The 23,333-nt window shown below is 43.2% G+C and overlaps 1 protein-coding gene across 4 annotated transcripts in view; it reads right to left on the bottom strand.

The window, feature by feature from the left end:
• Positions 1-5,118: 5,118 nt before the first annotated feature.
• Positions 5,119-23,333, bottom strand: part of LOC137299338 (SAFB-like transcription modulator) — a 74,968-nt gene continuing 56,753 nt past the window's right edge. For 2 of the 4 annotated variants that reach the window (XM_067968005.1, XM_067968007.1), the window contains 3 exons: positions 21,986-22,142; positions 14,461-14,555; positions 5,119-7,204 (listed from right to left, as the gene is read on the bottom strand). In XM_067968005.1, the coding sequence (XP_067824106.1) occupies positions 5,794-7,204; positions 14,461-14,555; positions 21,986-22,142 (1,663 nt within the window). In that variant the 3' untranslated portion in view covers positions 5,119-5,793. The remainder of the gene's footprint in view (positions 7,205-14,460; positions 14,556-21,985; positions 22,143-23,333) is intronic. The other 2 variants (XM_067968006.1, XM_067968008.1) reach the window with 2 other exon arrangements.

Below are 23,333 nucleotides of genomic sequence, written 5' to 3'. Positions count from 1 at the left end.
ACATGAACTTTGCTCTCATCCCTTTATTTTATCTTTAAACTATAATTTTTAACTGTCGTTTCTGACCGAATCCTCCCCCCATTTATTAATTTAAAGTCCTTTTTACCACCCTATTTATCCTTTCCAGTAGGGCCCTGGTCCCAGCCCGGTTCAGGTGCAGCCCGTCCCAATAGTACAGCTTCCTCCTGTCCCAGTACTGGTACCAGTGTCCCATGAAATGGAACCTCTCCTTCCCACACCACTCCTTCAGCCACATGTTCACCTTCCTGATCTGTTTGTCCTTATGCCAGTTAACATGTGGCTCAGGTAATAATCCTGAGATTACCATCCTTGAGGTCCTGCTTTTTAATTTAGCTTCTAACTTCTGATATTTCCTGAGCAAGACCTCCTCCTTTTTCTTCCATATATCATTGGTCCTGACATGGACCACAACAACTTGATCTTCCCCCCCTTTCCAAATTCCCTTCCAGCCGCATTGAGATAACCTTTACCCTGGCACCAGGTAGGCACCCTTCAGGACTCTCAATTGTGGCAGCAACGATGCTATCTATCTCCCTAATTATTTAATCCCCTATGTTTCTATTCTGCTCCTTCCCCTTTGGACAGCCCTCTGCTCCACAGTAACTAGGTCAGCATTGATGCTGTCCTCCCCGCAGTCTTTCTGCTTATCCTCACAGGTATCAAGTACTTTTAAGTCTTAATTACTGCCAAACAACCTCCCTGGCACTGAAAATTAACTTTTACAAATGTGGAGTCTCATTGCTTTAGATTTTAATTGTTGTTGGACATTTTAAAAAAATATTTTTTTACTTTTTCTTTGTCTCTTAATTCAATCTTTCTTCCCCTCTCCTTATTTCACTTTCTGTACTTGATTTGACATTGAATTCACTATTCTAACTTACACTTCCTGGTTCAGTCTCTGCGTGGCTTGTTAGCATGCTTCAATCTGATTGGTCAAGGGGATAGACAGTTGCTTGCCCTGTTCACACAGGTCCCAGATGCCCTGTAGAGGGCACCATGCTTTTTAATTCTCTCATTTGGAGGAAGTTTCCGTGGAAAAGCTCATAGAAAGTCTATGGGAAAGTGCAAGTCTAACGAATGGCAGATGCTGTTCGTTTGCCACTCTCAGCAAAATTCAGCCCCAAGTCAACAATAAGAGAAAGCCTTTAGACCCCTTGACAATTTTCCAATTTTCTTTTACTTATCTTTCCCCCTCCCCAATCATTTTAGGGATTTCTGGTATGGAATGTTGATTCCATTCCCCCACACGTCCCATGCCCTGCAGTCATACATCTTCAAGAGCCCTTAGTCTTATATGCCCAATAATGGGCAGCTCCTCTTACCAGTTTATTGCATTTTGATTTCGTTCTGGAGCTCCTGCTGTTGACTGTCTCCTTGAGCGATGTTTTTGGGCCATGTGCACACATGATGTTTCTATGCAGTGACTTTCCCAGACCATTGCAAATTGTTCAGTGCGCCGATTGGCACTTCCACTAATATGCTCAAAGGTGCAGGAGACGAGACAACCATCGCATCACAGACCAAAGAAAAATTGGAAAGAGCAAAAATGTAGAGGAGGAAAACAGTTACTAGAAGCAGAAAAGACAGGATTTAGAAAATAAAGTTGAAGAATTAGAGAATTAAAAGAGCAATGAGAATCAAAACAAAGTGAGGAATACTGCGATCGCAGAGATAAAGATCAGTGAAGTAGCAAAAGCTTTGTGAGCAGTAGACTGGGAAGATGAATATAAGGCTGTATTTATACTGTCACTTTCTGGTTTTGGATGTGCATCAGCACAAAAGTGCCAGTGTGGAAAGAACGAACTTACATTTATATTACTAAGTCAGGTCCTGATCTGACTTCAGAATCCAGTGAAGCCATATCATTGGCATGAGATGCCTTCCAGAACTCCGTCCTGAATCACTTGGGGTTGGGCTTCGGACAAAGTACAACTCCAGTCCACATCTGTGTCTGTCATGACTGCCTGTCAATTTCCTTTTTCTAATGTCAATTAGTTTTCTTCTTCCTCATTGGTTAAGGCCCCAGGAAATACTGAGGGGTTTTGCTGAGTCAGGGTGTCAGTGGGAGGTGGTTTCAAAGCAGAAAGTGTTTCCAAACCTCAGCGTGGTGTTCGATAAAAATCAGGAACTGTGGTCCAAGACCTAGACTATCCACGACCAATACCACAGATCTACTAGATTAAATAATGAAAAAGTCTGTAATGGGTCAATTTCCATTAGTAAGAATGGCTTCAGATTTAGTTCGAGCTCAAAATGCCAGAGAGATGGCACCCACATTCACTCAGATTTTTGTTCTTCTTCCACATCAACTTGAATAAACTGCCATACACGACATCTTTCAGCTTAACCACAAATATCCAACAGCATTAGATTTACCTTTTCCTGGAGTTATTAAACAGTAGTCCCACAGCCACCCTTTTAAACGGTTCACGAATAGGAGGCATGAAATTGTAACTTTGCTTCAGTTTGATCCCTTGATTTCTCTGGCGCTGGTCATGTCTCACTATGTTGTGCCACATCCCTGAAAAATTGGCCAGTTAAAATATAATCATAAAGGATGCTTCACAAGTGCTACCCATTGATCTCCAGCAAATGAAATTTCAGTGGCTACTGTCAACACCTCATGAGAACGTACCCGAGATACCACCTGAGGTCATATGTCGGAGGTCATATGTCTGAGGTGTCAGCCGTGGCTCAGTGGATAGCGCTCTTGCCTCTGAGTCAGAAGGTTGTAGATTCAAATTCCCACTCCAGAGCACGAAATCGAGGCTGACATGCCAGTGCAGTGCTGAGGGAGAGCTGTACTGTCAGAGATGCCGTCTTTTGGATGAAACGTTAAATCGAGGCCCCGTCTGCCCTCTCAGGTGGACATAGAGTTCCCATGCCACTATTTTGAAGATGACCAGGGTAGTTCTGGCCAATATTTATCCTTCAACCAACATCGCTAAAACAGATCACAGAATCATACAGCAAGGAGGCCATTCAGCCCATCATGCCTGTGTCAACTCTCTGAAAGAGCTACCAATTAGTCCCACTTCCCTGCTCTTTCCCTATAGCCGTGCAAATTTTTCCTTTTTAAGCATATATCCAAATCCCTTCTGAAAGTTATTATTAAATCTGCTTCCACCACCCTTTCAGGCAGCATTCCAGATCATAACAACTCGCTGAGTAAAAACAAATTCTCACAACCCCCCTGGCTTTTTTGTCAATTATCTTAAATCTGTGCTCTCTGGTTATTGACCCTATTGCCAACGGAAACAGTTTTCCCCTATCTTCTCTATCAAAACCTGTATTAAATCTCCCCATAACCTTCTTTGCTCTAAAGGACAACAACCCCAGCTTCTCTAGTCTCTCCACGTAACTGAAGTCACGCATCCCTGGTACCATTCTGGTAAATCTCCTCTACACCCTCTCCATGGGTAACCATAGTGGAGTCCACTGCCCCAGTGGCATTACCCTTCTCCCCTCTTCAAGTTGTGGGAGCATTAACTTCTGTACAACATAGTTAGATGTCATTACATCTGGCTGTGCTGATACTGCATAGGTTTGGCTGTGCTTTTCAACCCTCATCCAACTCTCCGTTGTTATGCATGCTACCTAATCATTTCCTAATTATACTGTAATGTCACTATGATTTCCACCCGAAACAAACAATTCAGGATTACATTTGCTCAAGGCACCTCCTCTGAACCTAGATAGCAGGAATTCAGGCATTAATTTCCTCCTGGTAGTGATTGTCCTGTACCAGATGCAAACATTAAGATCACATCCTCCATCACAAAGGCCTGTCCATCCGTCATCCTCACAAGCACTGCCCAATATTTTGTGGAGTTTGAGCACTGTACATTTTGTGATATGCTCAGGTTTCACAGCAGTACTCTCTCATTGCAAAACCCCTCTTCAGTCACCTGTGTCTAGTTTTGTGTCTCACAGTTGCAGCATACAACTTGCCTGGAATCACCATTGTAAGACCCGTGCAACCGTGGCTCACTGTGTTACTTCGATCCAATATCTGATTCAATCAATCGTCACCATCAGACTGGGATTTCAGGGCTGTATTTGAGACACTGGGTAATGCTTCACCCTTCTAGCTGCACAGATTAGGGTTGGTGCTTCCTAATCCAGATACCACACCCATACACCTTCCAAAAAGGGATCTTTTAACATTACCTCAATTTCCCAAAAGGTGTATCTCCCCCTCTGTGTCTTGTACTTCCTTCATGGGTTCTTTATGGTTTCAGAGGGGCTACAAACTATTTTAGGAAACCATCTATGTCGTCATTCCCAAATTTAGAGTGAGATCATTTAATACATTTACAGGATTATCAATTGATCCACTGCACTGTTGGCTGTTGCCAGGGATACTCTCCTGGCCGGCTTCTGATTCTCCACTCTCTAAACTTCAGCTCTTCCAAAACACTTGCTACCCACATTCTCTGCACCACCAAGTCCAGCTCACCATTATTCCTGTCCTCACATTTACAATTTGCATCCTTGTGTTTAATTAACTCTATGGCCTCACCTCTTCCTGTATCTGTAACCCCTCCAGCCCTACAATCACCCCCCAACACCGTTCCTCTGACTCTGGCCTTGTGTGCAACCCCCCCTCCATTAGGCCCACTACTAGCGGCCATGCCTTCAGTCACCTCGGCTTCATGCTCTGGAATTCCTTCCTTCAACCCATCCGCCTCTCCACGTCCCTCTCCTACTTAAAGATCCTCCTTAAGACCTACCTCTTTGACCAAGCTATTGGTTAGCTGTCCTAATTGGCTTGGTTTTATTTTGAAGCACCATGAGATGTTTTAAAGGCGCTGTATAAATGCAAGTTATTCTGTCACTGCACATGTGGCTCCTCCTCCTTTTTATCACTCAGCTTTCCTTCTACTTCGGCCTCTAGTTCACATATTTCCATCACTGTCCCAAATTATCACAGATTTGCGTTTTTACTAACCTTCATTTCTTTCAAATCCTTGAATTCCATAACCGAGGGCCAACAATGACCTCACTTGCAGTAATCTGCTTTGTGAACTTCATGCAGTTTTGCACAATGATGCCTAATCCTCTCTGAACAGGGGATATTATGATGCAGACCAGGCGTTTACAGACTAAAGCAACTAATTACTTTATTTATCAATAAACAGCAGTAGGAAGCACAATAATCGGCAGATATTAAAAGTACATATATATTTAATTATACGAATAAATATACAATGAGAAAGTCTGTAATGGTCAATTACCCTCCATAAGAACATTTTCTGATTTAGTTGAAGAGTCTGTGGTAATTAACAGTTCCTTGTCACTCCATGGCAAATTCAGCCCTTCATGTTATCCTGCTCAAATCATCATCTCCCTCAAGTACGGAGTATTGATGAGAACTTGACAATCTGTTCAGACACAGGCTGCAAAAGACTCCCTTACTCCTTCAAATCCCCTGCTTTTAATCCCTTATCTGTTAACCACTTCGCTCTGGAAACTCACTGATTCAGTTCGTCCCAGACAAAACCAAGAATACCTCATGCTTCCCACCAAATAGGAGACAGGTCCCACAAAGTAAAAGGGTGAATGTACAGGATATCTATAATGTAGTATCAGCAATTTGCACATTCCCAAACTCACAGGTCAGGTGTGCTGTTTACTGGTTCTGGGTCTTAAACGCTAGCTCTTTTTCAAAGAAATAATTCTAATGAAATCAATGAACCAATATAATCTCTAAAACAAGGAAACAAACTGAAGATCAAAAATACAAACATTTTACTCTACCACAGTAACCTCCTAGCAATCGAGGTAAGGCTTCAACATATTAACGTGGTAAATCCGAAATTTATTGAACGGTATTGCAACCGCATAATGCACATATTTTCCTGTCTCCACCACAGTATATGGGCCTTCCCAGTGAAGCTGCACCTTTTGCCGTTTCACGGGCAGTAACACCAGCACTCTCTGGCCTATTTCATACTCCCGGGTCCCAGCGTTGTGGCAGTACCAGAGATTCCGGCCATTTTGCGAATGGTCCTGATCTTCCTGAATATGTTCTGTTAACGCGATCAAGTCGTCCCGCGCCTTCAGCACATGCTCCACCACGTTTTTATCCTCGCCAAAGCATTTCCCCGACCAAGCCTCTTTGATCAGAAACAAGGTCCCACGTACCCGGCGCCCGTATAGAAGCTCAAAGGGCGAGAACCCCGTCAATTTCTGCGGCACCTCCCTACAGGCAAACAGGAAGTACTGCAGCTTTTCATCCCAGTCATAGGGGTTCTGCTCAGCGTAGGTGCGAAGCACTTGTTTCAGTGTTCCATTGAACCTCTCCACCAGCCCATTCACTTGTGGATGGTACGGGGTACTCCGCAGCTGCTTGTCTTGGCACTGCCTCCTCAGTTGCATGACTAACTGGGACATGAAATTCGCACCCTGGTTGGACAAAATTTCTTCTGGAAACCCAACCCGTGTAAACATTAGTAGCAGGGCCATGGCGACTATGTCTGCTTCCACCGATGCAAGTGCTGTTGCGTCTGGGTATCTGGATGCACAATCCACCACCATCAGGATGTACCTTTTCCCGGAGTTAGTTGTGAAGGGTAGTGGTCCCACTACATCGATGCTTACCCTTTTAAATGGTATGTTGATAGTGGGTAGGGACCGTAACCCCAGATTGGATACATCTCCCAGTTTATGCAAATACTGACATTTTTCACAAGCCTTACAATACCGTGCCACATCCATGAAAACAGACGGCCAGTAAAAGTACTGCAGCACACGACGCCCTGTACGCTTAACTCCTTGGTGTCCGGTAGATGGAATGTTGTGGGCAAGCTTTAATATTTCACCACGATATAGCTCAGGGACCACTATCTCCTCAAACACTTCCGACTCCTTGAAAAAGCCTTCCTTTGGACTCCACCGTCGAACCAATATCCCTTCCTTGTACAGGAATGTACTCCCCATATCAATATCTGTCTTGTTGTTGGGATGCATGGCCTGATATCGCACGGCCTCCAGTGAAGGGTCAGTCCTCTGAGCCTCCGCCAGTTCCATTCGGTATAAACCTCCCAGGCTCCTCTGGAGAGCTGCAGCTGGAGTAAGATCCCTTCCCATCATTCTTCCATCCCTGGTGCCCTGCCAAGAATGATCAGGAAATCCTTCTGTCTTCCAACTCGGGTCACTGTTCCAATCTCGACTGTACCTGCTCAAAATAAAAAAAACAAATGAATACCGGAGGGACATTTGAGTTGAAACCTCACAACTCAAGATTGAACAGTCTTCATTGGCATACTAATGAGGATAAAATGAAGACAATTCATCACTTTGGTGCAGTACCCTTTCACCACCAGTAGTTGGCTGTAATATACTATCTGAAACAGTGGTAGCTAATTAGCTCTATCCAAACGTGCATGTATTTATCTCTATTAAAAGTATCATGTAAAATGTGTGACTATTACAAGCTTCACATCTACTTCTTTACACTGCTGTTGCAATAATGCTAACTTATTCATATGCAAAAATTTTTATAAGATATATGTATGTGTGTATATGTGTGTGTATATAGGGCGTACATATACATACATAAGAAGCATACACCTATCTCTCGCTTGTATATATCTTATATATGATACACACTTCGTGTCCACAAACGGTACATCCTTTAAGTTATGTCAACATTTATAATGAAAAATTCCCTGCCCTAGCCCTGAATTTGCACCTTTCTCTAATTTCTCTCCTATCTTCTCTCATGACCTCTCCGAGCTCATCTTGTCTAGGAGACCCACCTCCTGCTCCCTTGACCCTATTCCCACCCAACTTCCCTTCCTGGCCCCCCATGCTAGCTGATTCTGTTAACGGTTCCCTCTCCTCAGGTACTGTCCCCCTCCCCTTCAAATTTGCCGTCACCACCCTCCTCCTCAAAAAACCCACCCTTGAACCCTCTGTCCTTCCAAACTATCGGCCATCTCCAACCTCACATTCCTCTCCAAAGTCCTTGAACATTTTGACACCTCCCAAATCTGTGCCCATCTTCCCACAACTCCATGTTTGAACCCCTTCAAGTCAGGTTTCCGCCCCTGCCACAGCACTGAAACAGCCCTTATCAAAGTCACAAATGACATCCTATGTGACTGTGATGGTGGTAAACTATCCCTCCTCATCCTTCTCGACCTGCCTGCAGCCTTTGACATGTTTGACTACACCATCCTCCTCCAATGCCTTTCCTCCATTGTCCAGCTGGGTGGGACTGCCCTCACCTGGTTCCATTCCTATCTATCCAGTCGCAGCCAGAGAATCCCCTGCAATTTTTGCTAGGTAAGGATGTAAGATTCTAAGGGTATTAACAGTTACGGAACCAAGGCAGGTAGATAGAGTTAAGATACAGATCAGCCATGATCTAACTGGATGGCGGAACAGGCTCAATCGAGGGGCTGAATGGCCTACTCCTGTTCCTATGTAATGGCTTCTCTTCCCGCTCCCGCACCATTACCTCTGAAGTCCCCCAAGGATCTATCCTTGGCCCCCTCCTGTTTTTCATCTACATGCTGCCCCTCGGCAACATCATCCAAAAACACATCAGGTTCCACATGTACGTTGATAACACCCAGCTCTACCTCACCACCACCTCTCTCGATCCCGCCACTGACTCTGATTCGTCACGCTACTAGTCAGATACTTTGTAAAAACTTTTGGCCACCATTTTATCCCAGTGAAATTTCTAATTTTCAAAATAAAGTTTCAAACAAAATTTTAAAAATGTTATCATTTCACAATAACATGTCTAAAATTATCCATTACATTTTTAAAAATATCATCATTAAAGTTTTTACTTGAAGGCTTCGGCCTCTCCCAAAAACGCGGGCTAGGACTTGATACATTTACCTAGAGCAGAAACTATTAGCTGAAGGCAGATCCTACAGACTGAGGATATGCACAATTTTCCAGGTTGAATTTGCAGCATTTAAACTAGTTAGATAATATACTGCTTCTTTTTCTTCTCTACAATATCCATTTGGACCTTTTTCAAAGTTATTCGAAGAAAAGCTGGAGGATTAATTTCAAAATCTTTGTTCAGGTAAAATTTATATTAAATGTTTTTTTTAAAAATCAGAATGTGTGTGTGTGTGAATGAAAGGAAGAGAAAAATCATGAAACAAATTAAACACCTGTTGTATCTTTATACTGTTATAAACTTCAAGAGACATGCACATACCAAAATGTATTTCCTCATCCTAATTTATTTTTTAAAAAACAAAACTTGAATTTTGAAAGCTAATAGTCCAGTGTTTTGTTGATTGTTAGAAAATGTAAATATTCTAATGAGAGAGAGGAAAGGGAAGGGTGGGGGGTGAGAGACAGAAAAAAGAGACAAAGAAATAAAAAGGAGTGACAGCGAAAGAGAGGCAGATAAAGTCAGGGGGTGAGGAAAAGACAGAGAGACACAAAGAGAGAGAGGGGCTGACGCAGAGGTATACTTCCAGGAGCCGAATCACAAAATACCAAATTTAATGTTTACAGAAATCTCACAAAGTTACAAACCACTGCTGCCAGATGTGATACATCCATACCCCAATGCTGCCAGATGTGATACATCCATACCCCAATGCTGCCAGATGTGATACATCCATACCCCAATGCTGCCAGATGTGGAGCATCCACACCCCAATGCTGTCAAGCCCATGCCTTCCATCTCCCTTAATGCTGTTAGACACCAGGAATCCAGCAGTGAGCCAAACCTCACATTCCACCACCCCAGTCCTGCCAAATCCCACATTGCTCCTCCACAATTATGTCAGAACAAAGGATAAATATAAAATTACATTATATTAAAGAAAGGGCACAGTTACTTTAAAATAAGTACTGATTTATGTTTGCACACCCTGGTTCAATTATCCTCTGCTCTCTAACCCTGCTTTACCTGAAGACTGTGTGAGAGAAACATCATTTGGCCATTCACAGTCTGAACAGAAGAATGGAGAGTTGTGAAGTCCAATTCCCAGTTAAAAAAAAAATCCCAGAATATATTTGAACAAAAATGGAACTTGAGTTAGTGCAAATCAAAGGCCCTGATCTTATCCACTACATGTACTATTGTTATTAAACAACACACCCTCCAACCCACCATGGGCAATACATGGGAGATCTGAGGATAACATCAGAGCCACTGATTTACAGTAACCGAATAAATCTAATTCCATTTTAGAGGTGGATCTGTGGTATTTATTATTTTCTGGAGGGGGAGTGGGCATTAACTGCACTTGGGGGTAGTGTTGGACTTTGGTACCAATTGGGGGATGATCTTGGGCATTGACAATAGTGCAGTGGGGCGGCTGGGGTTCGGGAGTCGTGCAGTGGGGCGGCTGGGGTTCGGGAGTCGTGCAGTGGGGCGGCTGGGGTTCGGGAGTCGTGCAGTGGGGCGGCTGGGGTTCGGGAGTCGTGCAGTGGGGCGGCTGGGGTTCGGGAGTCGTGCAGTGGGGCGGCTGGGGTTCGGGAGTCGTGCAGTGGGGCGGCTGGGGTTCGGGAGTCGTGCAATGGGGCGGCTGGGGTTCGGGAGTCGTGCAGTGGGGGCGGCTGGGGTTCGGGAGTCGTGCAATGGGGCGGCTGGGGTTCGGGAGTCGTGCAATGGGGCGGCTGGGGTTCGGGAGTCGTGCAACGGGGCGGCTGGGGTTCGGGAGTCGTGCAACGGGGCGGCTGGGGTTCGGGAGTCGTGCAACGGGGCGGCTGGGGTTCGAGAGTCGTGCAACGGGGCGGCTGGGGTTCGAGAGTCGTGCAACGGGGCGGCTGGGGTTCGGGAGTCGTGCAACGGGGCGGCTGGGGTTCGAGAGTCGTGCAACGGGGCGGCTGGGGTTCGAGAGTCGTGCAATGGGGCGGCTGGGGTTCGAGAGTCGTGCAATGGGGCGGCTGGGGTTCGAGAGTCGTGCAATGGGGCGGCTGGGGTTCGAGAGTCGTGCAATGGGGCGGCTGGGGTTCGAGAGTCGTGCAATGGGGCGGCTGGGGTTCGAGAGTCGTGCAATGGGGCGGCTGGGGTTCAAGAGTCGTGCAATGGGGCGGCTGGGGTTTGGCAGCAAGGTTGGGTCCTTTGGTCTGGTATCACTGTGGGAGGGAACCCGGGAAGTGAAAAAGGAAACAAGAGGGGCAAAGAGGAAGTACAAGAATAGACTGGCGGCTAACATAAAAGGGAATCCAAAAGTCTTCTACAGGCATATAAATAGTAAATGGGTAGTAAGAGGAGGGGTGGGGCTGATTACGGACCAAAAAGGAGATCTCCTCATGGAGGCAGAGGGCATGGCTGAGGTACCAAATGAGTACTTTGCATATCTGACTTTACCAAGGAAGAAGATGCTGCCAGAGTCACAGCAAAAGAGGAGGTAGTCGAGATACTGGATGGGGTGAAAATTGATAAACAGGAGATACTAGAAAGGCTGGTTGTACTTAAAGTAGATAAGTCACCCGGTCTGGATGGGATACATCCTAGGTTGTTGAGGGAAGTATGGGTGGAAATTACAGAGGTGCTGGCCATAATCTTCCAATCCTCCTTAGATACAGGGGTGGTGCCAGACGACTGGAGAAATGCAAATGTTACACCCTTGTTCAAAAAAAGGTGTAAGGATAAAGCCGGCTATTAAAGGCCAGTTTAGCCTCAGTGGTGGGGAAGCTTTTAGAAACGATAATCCAGGATAAAATTAAGGGTCATTTGGACAAGTGTGGATTAATAAAAGAAAGCCAGCACGGAATTGTTAAAGGCAAATTGTATTTAACTTGATTGAGCTTTTTGATGAGGTAACAGAGAGCGTTGATGAGGGCAATGTGCTTGATGATGTGTATATAGACTTTCAAAAGGCGTTTGATAAAGTGCCGCACAATAGACTTGTCAGCAAAATGGAAGCCCATGGAATAAAAGAGGCAGTGGCAGCATGGATACGGAATTGGCTAAGTGACAGGAAACAGAGAGTAGAGGTGAACGGTTGTTTTTCGGACTGGAGGGAGGTGTACAGAAGTGTTCCCAGGGGTCGAGACTAGGATCGCTGCTTTCTTTGATATATATTGATGACTTGGATGTACAGGGCACAATTTCAAAATTTGCAGATGACACTAAACTTGGAAGTGTAATAAACAGTGAGGAGGCCAGTAATAGACTTCAAGAGAACAAAGGCAGGTTGGTAGAACAGGCAGACACACGGCAGATGAAATTTAATGCAGAGAAGTGCGAAGTGATACATTTTGGCAGGAAGAATGAGGAGAGGCAATATAAACTGAAGGGTACAATTCTAATAGGGGTGCAGGAATAGAGAGACCTGGGGGTAAATGTGCACAAATGTTTGAAGGTGGCAGGTCAGGTTGAGAAAGCAGTTAAATAAGCATATGGGATCCTGGGCTTTATGAATAGAGGCATAGAGTACAAAAGTAAGGAGTTTATGTTGAACCTTTACAAAACACTCACAGCTGGAGTATTGTGTCCAATTCTGGGCACTGCACTTTAGGAAGGATGTGAAGGCCTTGGAGAGGGTGCAGAAAAGATTTACTAGACTGGTTCCAGGGATGAGGGACTTTAGTTATGTGGGTAGACTGGAGAAGCTGAGGTTGTTCTCCTTAGAGCAAAGAAGATTAAGGGGAGGTTTGATTGAAGTGTTCAAAATCATGAAGAATTTAGATAAAGTAAATAAAGAGAAATTGTTCCCATTGGCGGAAGGGTCGAGAATCAGAGGACACAGATTTAAGGTGATTGGCAAAAGAACTAAAGACGACATGAGGAAAAACTTTTTTTTTTCGCAGCGAGTAGTTATGATCTGGAATGCACTGCCTGAAAGGGTGGTGGAAGCAGATTCAATTGCGGCTTTCAAAAAGGAATTGGATAAATACTTGAAGAGAAAAAATTTGCAGGGCTATGGGGAAATGGGACTAACTGGATTGCTCTTATAAAGAGCCGGCACGGGCTCGATTGGCCGGATGGCCTCCTTCGCTGTAACCATTCTATGATACTATATTATAATGTTATGAAATTAAGCTCAGCTCATACGTGTTAACTACCAGGAATGCACATTGATTCAGGCCTTTACCTGGAGTACCAGAAAAAGTAGTTACAGAATTGTGTTTGTCGCATATCAGATTAGTTTGAGGTAATGGGAACCATCTACTAGCTCCTAAAAATAATTGCACTTGTAATGTTAGAATGAATTCCTTTAACTGAGCATAGCAAGGGTCCTCGCTAAATAGGCAAAGCAGGTGCCATAGCTCTCACACCAAGGGGTGCCAGAAGCTCCTCGATTGAGTTGGTAGTTTTGATTGTCCGTTCAGCGTGCCAATGCTTGACACAGAACTGAGGGAGAGGCAGATTTTAAGCATTTGACTTCCCACTCTCTATGAAAAATGGAGGCTCACAGGAGTTTGGGATTCTGGAACCGTGAGAGAAACAGACAGGTCTCATTTTCTCTCCAGTCAGAGGAAGGCTATGAGAGACTCCAGATTGAGGCATGCACACATGCGGCCTGCAATAGTAAATGTTAGTGTCAGTCAGTGATACTGACTTATAAAGTGAGGTGGGCCCAAATCATGGGCAAAGTTTGTGCAATTTATTATTTTTGATGTTACGAGGAACAACAGGAAATAGGTAAAACTTGCTGTGAAATCGTATTATGTTCATTCATGTACTTCATGTGAAATATACCAATTTGTTTTACAGTTGGCCTCATCTCACTAGAGTTTTATCAGTTCATTTTCTAAAAGATAGGAGAACTGCACATGAAGAATATGCAAGATCAGTACAAAAACGAGGGGTCTTATTGTTACAACCTGGGTCACGCTATCGTTTAACTAGGTATTGGATAGTAAACATACACTCCTGATTTAGGGGACATAGGGTCCACTTATAGGAGTGACCAGTGACTCTGGACCCAAGAGAATATCTAGTGCAGAACCAAAATTTATAACAGCTACCAACTCCATTAGAAACTTGCAATTATATTTCTTTTCCCCTCTGATTTGCTTTACTTACTCTTCCTCTCCCGAAGGCTTTCCTCTCTATACTGAGTAACAGTTTCATAGATGCTGTCAACCCAGTGATACCTCTGCCACAAAGGCCTTCCTCATACCTGAGCTGGCAGAAAATGCTGGTGCACAATTCCATCGTGATGACCATTATAGCTGAGCCCCACTCCCATCCACACACAAGCTCCACCAGGCAAGGGTCACTAAATAGTAAGAGTGAGAACCCTGGTCACTTTTCCCCTCTGTATCCTGGGAACATTTGGGAATTTTTGCACCCACATTGCTTTGCTGGTTGAGATCAACTAAAGAAGCACCAACCAATCCAAAGTTGGACCCTTTTTGGTCTGAATGGCTCAGTATTACAACAGCTGATGCATTTACACACTGAGCTATGACGGAAGCTTTATACTTTTAATTCTGATTAGATACCCTCTTCGTCATGACTTGGAAAGTAGAGTGATTCAATGATCTCTTTACCCAATATCAGGTCTTTTCAGAGTTTGTTCACAGTGCATCTTATAGAGTATCTCTTCCCTCTCACGATAATTTTGCTCCTGTTCTTTCCCTGTGTCCTGTGTAGAAAGAACACACCAAGTTGCTACATGTTGTTAATAAACAAACACATATTCGTCATAGAAATACAGCCCATTTCCAGGCTATGAACCAGGCCCAGTTTTAGGTGAGATTAGAATTCCATTCTTTACTATTGTTTAAATGACTGCTGCTATTTTTGTATTTCACTGAAGAATAATATTTGACCACATTTCGCCCAAGTGACCATTCTTCATGTATAAGCGTAGATGGTGAGTCAGAGAGCTATTCTACAATAGCGGCCATCAAAACTAAGCCTAAACTTTTCCTTGCCACAATGCGCAGACAAGCAAACTCCAGTTGCAGTCATTGGAGCCCCTCTATGTCCTCGGGGGCTGAGGCCAACTCTAGTTTGCCCTTCACCACCCCTGAAATCAGTTAACTCAGCACAGACCAGAAATGAAACCTGCGGATCCTCGTTGTGTGAATGGTTCAATTCCACACTGCACATTTCATCTGCCAACTATCACATCAAAGGAGCTCCTTTTAACGGCCCACCTCACGTCCCCACTCTCAGATAGCAACCTTTTTCAGTAATACTGAAATATCTAGAGTAATTATTACTATAAAACATATAAAGATTACTAAATAAACAGAATATTTCTGTTCTCTTGCTCCCTTTTTATTTTTTATCATCTATTGTGTCTTTATTAAGCTGGTTTTCCTCCGCCTCAATCAGCTAATCATCTATTATCAAAGCTTGGGTCCTATTATTTGAAATCTATCTGATTGGCTCAAAGCCCGTTTCAATCTTGTTTTTTATCCAATCAAGTGATAGCATTTGACCTGATTGCATCGCTGTTGTTAAAGCCCTAATCACAGCTGGTGCATGAAGTTCTAACTCCTCCATATAGAAAAGAGGATGAAAAGAAAACAGTGCACCTCTTGGTGGCTGAATAAAGAGTGAGTTGACAAAAGCCTTAGCTGTCCAACCAGTCAAGCAAAGAATGGTGCCCAGACCAGAAAGTCCAAGAGGAGGAGGAGGAGGAGGAAGAAAAAGAATCAGAACATGGCAACAAAATGATGGGGAGAGCACAGTGCGACACACACACTCGCACCGCCACCTCCCACAACGACCAAGGCAGTCTAAGCTCTGGACCAACATGACACATCTGAGGACCTAGGAACATTTGAACAGGAGTAGGCAATTCAGCCCCTTGAGCCCATTCAATTAGATCATGGCTGACCTGTACCTCAACTCCACATGGAGCCTTTGCTCCATATCGCTTAATACCCTTACCTAATAAAAACTATTAATCACAGTCTTTTGGGGAGAGTTCCAGATTTCCACTACCCTTTGTGTGAAAAAGTGCTTTCTGATTTTACTCCTGAATGGCCTGGCTCCAATTTTATGATTATGCTTCCTTGTGGTGGATTCCCCCAGAAGAAACAATTTCTCTCTATCAAATCCCTTTATCTTTTTAAACACCTTGTTTGGATCCCCCCACTTAACCTTCTAAACTCAAGGGAATACAAGCCAAGTTTATGTGACCCGACCTCAATTTAACCAATAAAGCCTTGGTATCATTCTGGTAAATCTGCACTGAACCCCCTCCAAGGCCGATGTATCTTTCCTGAGATGCGGTGCCCAAAACTGAATGCAGTACTCCAGATGGGGTCTAACAAAGGATCTATGCAACTGAAGCATAATGTCCTCACTTTTGATTTCCAACCCCTTGAGATAAAGGCCAACAGTACTTTTTGTAGCTGTGCACTATCTTTTCGTGATCTGTGTACATACACCCTCTTTGCTCCTCCACAGCTCCTAGTCTCTCTCCAAAGTGGATGACCTCACACTGCTCCACAGTGAACTCCACCTGCCATAGTTTTGCCCACTCATTCTGTCTATGTCCCTTTGTAACTTCCTACTTCCATCAACACAACTTAATGTGCCTCCTTACTTAATGTCATCTACAAACTTGGATATACAATTCTCTATTCCTTCAAATGGTGAAAAGCTGAGGCCACGGTACAGATCCCCGGGGAACACCACTTTTCACATCCTGCCAATCAGAATATATACCCTTTATCCCTACTCTGTCTATTGCCTACCAACCAATTACCAGTCCATGCCTCTAATTCCTGTGCTTTCATTTTTGCTAGTAATCTCTTGTTTAGATCCTTATTAAATGCTTTCTGGAAGTCTGTATAGACAACATCCATAGACACTCCCTTGTCTACCATGCTAGTGACCTCCTCAAAAAATTCTACTGGACTGGTCAGACATGACCCTAACCTGTCCTTCACAAATCCATGCTGACTCTTTTTAATCAGCTGATACTTGTCCAAGTGCTCAATCACTCTGTCTCTGATAGATTCCAGTAACTTGATCACACTGTTCAAGTCTCTGTAGTTATCTGGTTTCTCCATTCCTCTCCTCTTAAATAATGGAGTGACATTTCCAATCCAAAAGCACAATTCCCCAATCTAGGGTGCTTTGGAAAATGATGACTAACAGATCTGCAATTTCCTCACCTATTTGGTTTAATACTCTGGGGTGGAAATCATCAAGTCCTGGAGATGTGTCTATCTTAAGTCTCATTATTTTCTCTATTATAGTTTTTTTTTTACTTCTATTAAATCCATCAAGTTCCTCCCCTTGACTTATTTTTAGGTTCCCTTGTACCACTGGTATTTTGTCCTCTTCCTCCATTGTGAATATGGATACAAAGTGCTCATTTAACAAGTCTGCCATTTCCTTATTGTCCATTATAGTCTTGCCTGCATCTGTCTTTAATAGGCCCACATTCCCCTTTACTACTCTCTTTCTCTTAATATTTATAAAAACATTTGCTGTTAGCTTTATATATATATATTATAATAAAAACTGGAGATTGTGTTTCACATTTTATAGACATCAGGTATACTGCTGACTTACATAATCGTTACAAGCAAAGTTAAAATTTCTGCTTATATAGCTGGTCACTGAAAACCACCACCACGTTCTCAAGGGCAATTAGGGATGGGCAATAAATGCTGGCCTCGCCAGCGATGTCCACATTCCATGAACGAATAAAAAAAAACAGAATGAAGGCATGACAGAACATGCTCAATTCTGAACTCAATAGTGAACGATGCCAATCAGCAGCCATTAAATTCAAGGGCTTAACTGGGAAGAAAAAAAATCTACAAATAAAATAAGATGGCCTCAGATTACCACACAGAGTGTGAGGGGGACAGTCACAGATGTACACTTCTGCACAGTTTGTACCATTTCATAGAGCAAGCAACTGGCTGGTGAAAAGCACACGTCATCTGAGCCACCAGACTTATTGCTGTGAAGACCAGATAATCTGTTTTTAGTGATGTTGGTTGAGGGATAACGGGGAGAACGCCCCTGCTCTTCTTTGAATAGTGTCATGGGATCTTTTACGCCCACCTGAGAAGCAGACGGGGTCTCGGTTTAACGTCCCATCCTAAGGACTGTGCTGTAGAACCCATTATAACTCCTCTAACCAATACTGACAAAAAACATTCAGGCAGCAGTATAATTAAATGAAATGAAATAAGACATTTTTATTTTTCCTGCTTACGTTATGGCACCTTGGAGCAGGAGGCTGTCCAATGGGAGGAGGAGGAGGAGAAGCGTGATGTGGTAATTTTAGGGGATTAAATAATTAGGGGGACCGATAGCATCCTTTGTAAGCAGGATTGAGAGTTCCACATGTTATGTTACCTAGCTGGTGCCAAGGTGTGGGACATCTTGAACCGGTTTGAAAAAATATTGGAGAGGGAGGGGGAGGATCCAGTTGTTGTGGTCCACACTGCGAGCAACAACATAGGAAAGAGTAGGCAAGAGGTCCTGTTCAGAGAGTACTAGGAGCTAGATTTTTTTTAAAAAGACCTCAAGGGTTATAATCTCTAGATTATTACCCGAGTCATGTGCAAATTGGCGTAGGGATAAGCAAATTAGGGAGGTAAACATGTGGCTGAAGGAGTGGTGTGGGAAGAAGGGGTTCCATTTCATGGGACACTGGCACCAGTATTGGAACAGGAGGGAACTGTACCGCTGGGATAGGCTCCATCTGAACTAGGCTGGGACCAGGGTCCTGGCGGAAAGGATAAATAGGACGGTCACAAGGACTTTACACTAGTAAATGGGGGGGTGGTGGGGGGGGGGGGGGAAAAGAGAGTGGGTGGGTGGGGGGAGGGCTCAGTTGGAAGAGGTAGTATAAATAATAATTCTAAAACAAGCAAAAAGGAAGAGAGTAGAGTAATAGTAAGAAATTATGCTTTAGGCACTACGGGTAAAGCGAAAACTAAAAGATGTAAAGTAATTAAATCAGGAGAACGAAATGAGAAATGTGTGAGAAAAACAGAAGGACAGATATGGGTGCAAGGCCCAAATAAGCGTTCTTTATACAAACGCACAGAGTATAAGGAACAAACTGAATGAATTGCAGGCTCAAATTCAACTTAGAGGGTACGACATGGTAGCCATTGCTGAGATATGGCTGCAAGACGGTCAGGACTGGGAACTGAATATATCAGGTTATAAGGGTTATAGGAAGGATAGGGACACTGGTAGAGGGGGAGGAGTAGCCTTAGGATTAAGAATGAAATTACTTCAATGATAAGAGAGGATATAACGAGAGGTAAGCAGGCAGTGGAGACATTATGGGTAAAATTAAGAAATAGAAAAGGATTTAAGGCTATGGTGGGAAATGTGTGTAGGCCCCCTGGTCGCAGCTGTGAAGTGGCAGAATGTATAAATGCAGAGATTAGACAAGCACGTAGAAAAGGCAGAGTGGTTTTAATGGGGGATTTTAACTTTCATATAGATTGGGATAAGCAGACAAGCTCATGTCAGAAAGGTAGCAAATTTCTTGAGTGTGTTCAGGACAGCTTTCTGCAACAATATGTCCTAGAACCAACAAGGGGGCAGGCCGTATTAGATTTAATGAGTAATGAGCCAGAATTAGTTAACAGCCTAATGGTGCGTGAACATTTATCTATTGGCGATCATAATATGATCGAGTTCAACATTGTGTTTGAAACAGAGAAACCCGTATCAACTACTAAGATTCGAAATTTAGGTAAGGCCGACTTCAACGGGATGAGACAGAGACTGTCCGCAATAAACTGGGCAAATCTGTTAATGAGTAAAGTAACAGAAGGTCAGTGGGAGGTGTTCAAAAAAGAATTTAACGTGATACAGAACCAGTTTAAACCCCTAAGGAGCAAGAGCTCCACTTGCCAAAAAAAAAGCCATGGATGACAAAAGAGGGAAGGGACAACATAAAACTAAAAGAAAAAGCGTACAAAAATAACACAGATTCTGGCGACTGGGAGAGATACAAAGAACAGCAAAGGGTGACAAAACAGATAGTAAGAGCTACAAAAAGGGAATATGAAAAGAAACTTGCAAGGAATATCAAAATCAACACAAAAAATGTTTACAATTATATTCGGTAAAAGAGGATGGATGGTCAAGAGCAATGTGGGCCCCTTAAAAACTGATAATGGTGATATTGTAAATGAAAATAAGGAAATGGTGGACATGTTAAATAATTATTTTGTGTCAATATATACAGTAGAGGAAGAGGATAGCATGCCGGACACCCCAAGGAAACTAATTTTGAATCAGGGACGGGGACTCACCATAATTAATGTAAGCAAATTAACAGCGATGAAGAAAATAATGGCACTAGAGAGTGACAAATCCCCAGGACCAGATGGTTTCCATCCCAGGGTTTTAAAGGAAGGTGGTGAGAACATTGCAGAAGCCCTAACTATAATCTTCCAAAGTTCTCTCGATTCAGGAACCGTTCCTTTAGATTGGAAAATTGCACATGTCACTCCGCTATTTAAGAAAGGTGAGAGAGGGAAACCAGGGAATTATAGACCAGTTAAGATCCGTTGTTGGGAAATTACTAGTCTATAATTAAGGATAGAATGACTGAACACCTTGAAAATTTTCCGCTGATCAGAGAGAGCCAGCATGGATTTGTAAAGGGTAGGTCATGCCTGACGAACCTGATTGAATTTTTGAAGAGGTGACTAAAGTAGTGGACAGGGGAATGTCAATGGATGTTGTTTATATGGATTTCCAAAAGGCATTCGACAAAGTCTCTCATAAGAGACTGTTACCTAAAGTTGAATCTCATTGACCTGGTTAGGAAATTGGCTGAACAGCAGGAGACAGAGAGTAGGGATAATGGGCAGGTGCTCAAATTGGTGGGATGTGACTAGTGGTTTCTCACAGGGATCTGTGTCGGGGCCTCAATTTTCACTGTATTTATTAATGACTTAGATGACGGGATAGAGAGTCACATATCCAAGTTTGCCAATGACACAAAGATAGGCAGCACTGTAAGCAGTGTAGATGTAAGCATAAAATTACAGAGAGATATTAATGGATATGGGCAAAACTGTGGCAAATGGATTTCAGTGTAGGCAAGTTTGAGGTCATCCACTTTGGACCTAAAAAGGTTGGATCAGAGTACTTTCTAAATGGTGAAAAGCTTGAAACAGTGGAGGCCCAAAGAGACTTAGAGGTCCATGTACATAGATCATTAAAATGTCATGGACAGGTACAGAAAATAATCAAAACGGCTAATGGAATGCTGACCTTTAGATCTAGAGGATGAGAATACAAGGGGGTAGAAGTTATGCTACAGCTTTACAAAGCCCTGGTTAGACCACACCTGGAATACTGTGTTCAGTTTTGGGCACCGCACCTTGGGAAGGATATATTGGCCTTGGAGGGAATGCAGTGTAGATTTACCAGAATGATACCTGGACTCCAAGGGTTAAATTACGAGGCGAGATTTCACAAACTAGAGTTGTATTCCCTGGAATTTAGAAGATTAACGTGTGATTTGATCAAAGTTTTCAAGATATTAAGGGGAACTGATAGGGTAGATAGAGAGAAACTATTTCTGCTGGTTGGGGAGTCTAAAAATTAGAGCCAGGACTTTCAGGAATGAAGTTAGGAAACACTTCTACACGCAAAGGGTGGTAGAAGTTTGAAACTCTCTTCCGCAAACGGCAGTTGATGCTAGCTCAATTGTTAATTTTAAATCTGGGATGTAGATTTTTGTAACCAAAGGTATTAAGGAATATGGGGCTATGGCAGGTATATAGAGTTAGGTCACAGATCAGCCATGATCTCATTGAATGGCGGAACAGGCTTGAGGGGCTAAATGGCCTACTCCTGAACCTGTAGCATGTCGTGGCCATATGACATGATAAATAGATTACGGTCAGCCTTAAAAGTGAAGATAATATTTACACAGCCAAGCAAGACAGATTTCATTTACAACACTTGCAGTAAAGTTTCAACCAAGTAATATCCAAACCAAAGCTACAGCAGCATATACATAGAGATTTAACTAACAAAAAAGGCAAAGTGACAAATTTATCGGTCTGCAAGTCTTTACTCCACTTCGCTCTGCTTCCTTCTCCTTACCCCATCCGGAAGGAATTGTGGCCTCTCCTGCGCCTCTTGTTCCAGTCTCTCTCTTTCGAGGCGTATCCTTTCATACCTTACTTGGTCCAATTCCCTTTTTAACATTTCTCCAGTTTCCCACTCCTGTCTGGTTTCTCGCTCCCATGCCCCACGTGCTCTAATGGGAAAAGAGAAGAACACTCCAAGCTTCATGTCGGGATCAAATCGGACTCAAAATCAACAAGTAACCATTCCACAGATACAAGTCCCATTCAGCCCTTTCTGGGAAAAATAGACAATGCAAGGAAATATACTCTCTGAATGCTATAATTCTCAATGGAATGGAGAAACAGAGATATCTAGACTATTAAAGCAGGATTGCAGGCGGAAAAGATGTAAATAGCAAATGGGGCTCTGGGGAGTGGAACTAGCTGGATTGCTCTTGCATAGAGCCAGGACGGACTCAATGGGCCAAATGGCCTCCTTCGGTGCTGTAACCTTTCTATGATTCTAAGATATGCTGCTGCATTTTCCTACATAACAACAGTGACTACACTTCACAAGTACTTCATTGGCTATGAAGAGCTTTGGGTCATACTGAAGTCATAAAAGGTATATATAAATGCATGTCCTTTCTTAAACACAACAAGATAATAATGGATACAAAGAAAAAAGCAGGGAAAATGGCACTGCAACAGATAACTGGTGAGAGAGCTTGCACTGGCAACAAGCAGGGTGGGCCAAATGGCTGTACAAAGATTTCTATCATTTGAATGAATAGAAGTTTCACCTTAATCCAAAGATGGTGGACCAAAATAAAATCTGATCACATTCTTTTTAAAATGACTGACTGACGGCACTCAATGGAGATACTTAGGGAAGTGGGATGAAATTACTTTTACAATAAAAGCAACTTCTCTTCTGAGCACCATCAACGAGTTTAACGAGTGTGGAACAGACTTAGGCAAAAGAGAAAGGCCCCAGGTTGTATGAGGAGTTCTACAATTGACCTCAGCTCCCTGAGTTTGAGAGTGGAAAATTAGTCACAGTTCCTGACTTAAGAAATCAATTTATTTTTCTGTGCATTAAAACCTGAAATCCACCAATATTAACTGAAATTATTTTAACTACTTTCCATCTTTAGTGCAATCTGTTTTGTGATTAATGGATGCACTGGCTTCTGATAAAATGTTAGGTGTGCAAGGTAAGTTACTGCAGCACACATCTATCCTATGCTTAGTTTTCCTATGACAAGCACAGTACTTTCCTTCTCTTCCTCTACCACCCAGTGTCAAAGCTTAATTATAGTGAAAGAAACACAGCAAATTGAATCAGCTTAGAAGATGAGTGCCCCGGCTAAGTCCAGCTA

The sequence above is a fragment of the Heptranchias perlo genome, chromosome 29 (assembly GCF_035084215.1).
Source record: "Heptranchias perlo isolate sHepPer1 chromosome 29, sHepPer1.hap1, whole genome shotgun sequence".
NCBI classification, from domain to species: domain Eukaryota; kingdom Metazoa; phylum Chordata; class Chondrichthyes; order Hexanchiformes; family Hexanchidae; genus Heptranchias; species Heptranchias perlo.
The sequence above is the reverse complement of the archived record's forward strand: the minus strand, read 5'-3'. Positions and strand labels throughout refer to the sequence as shown.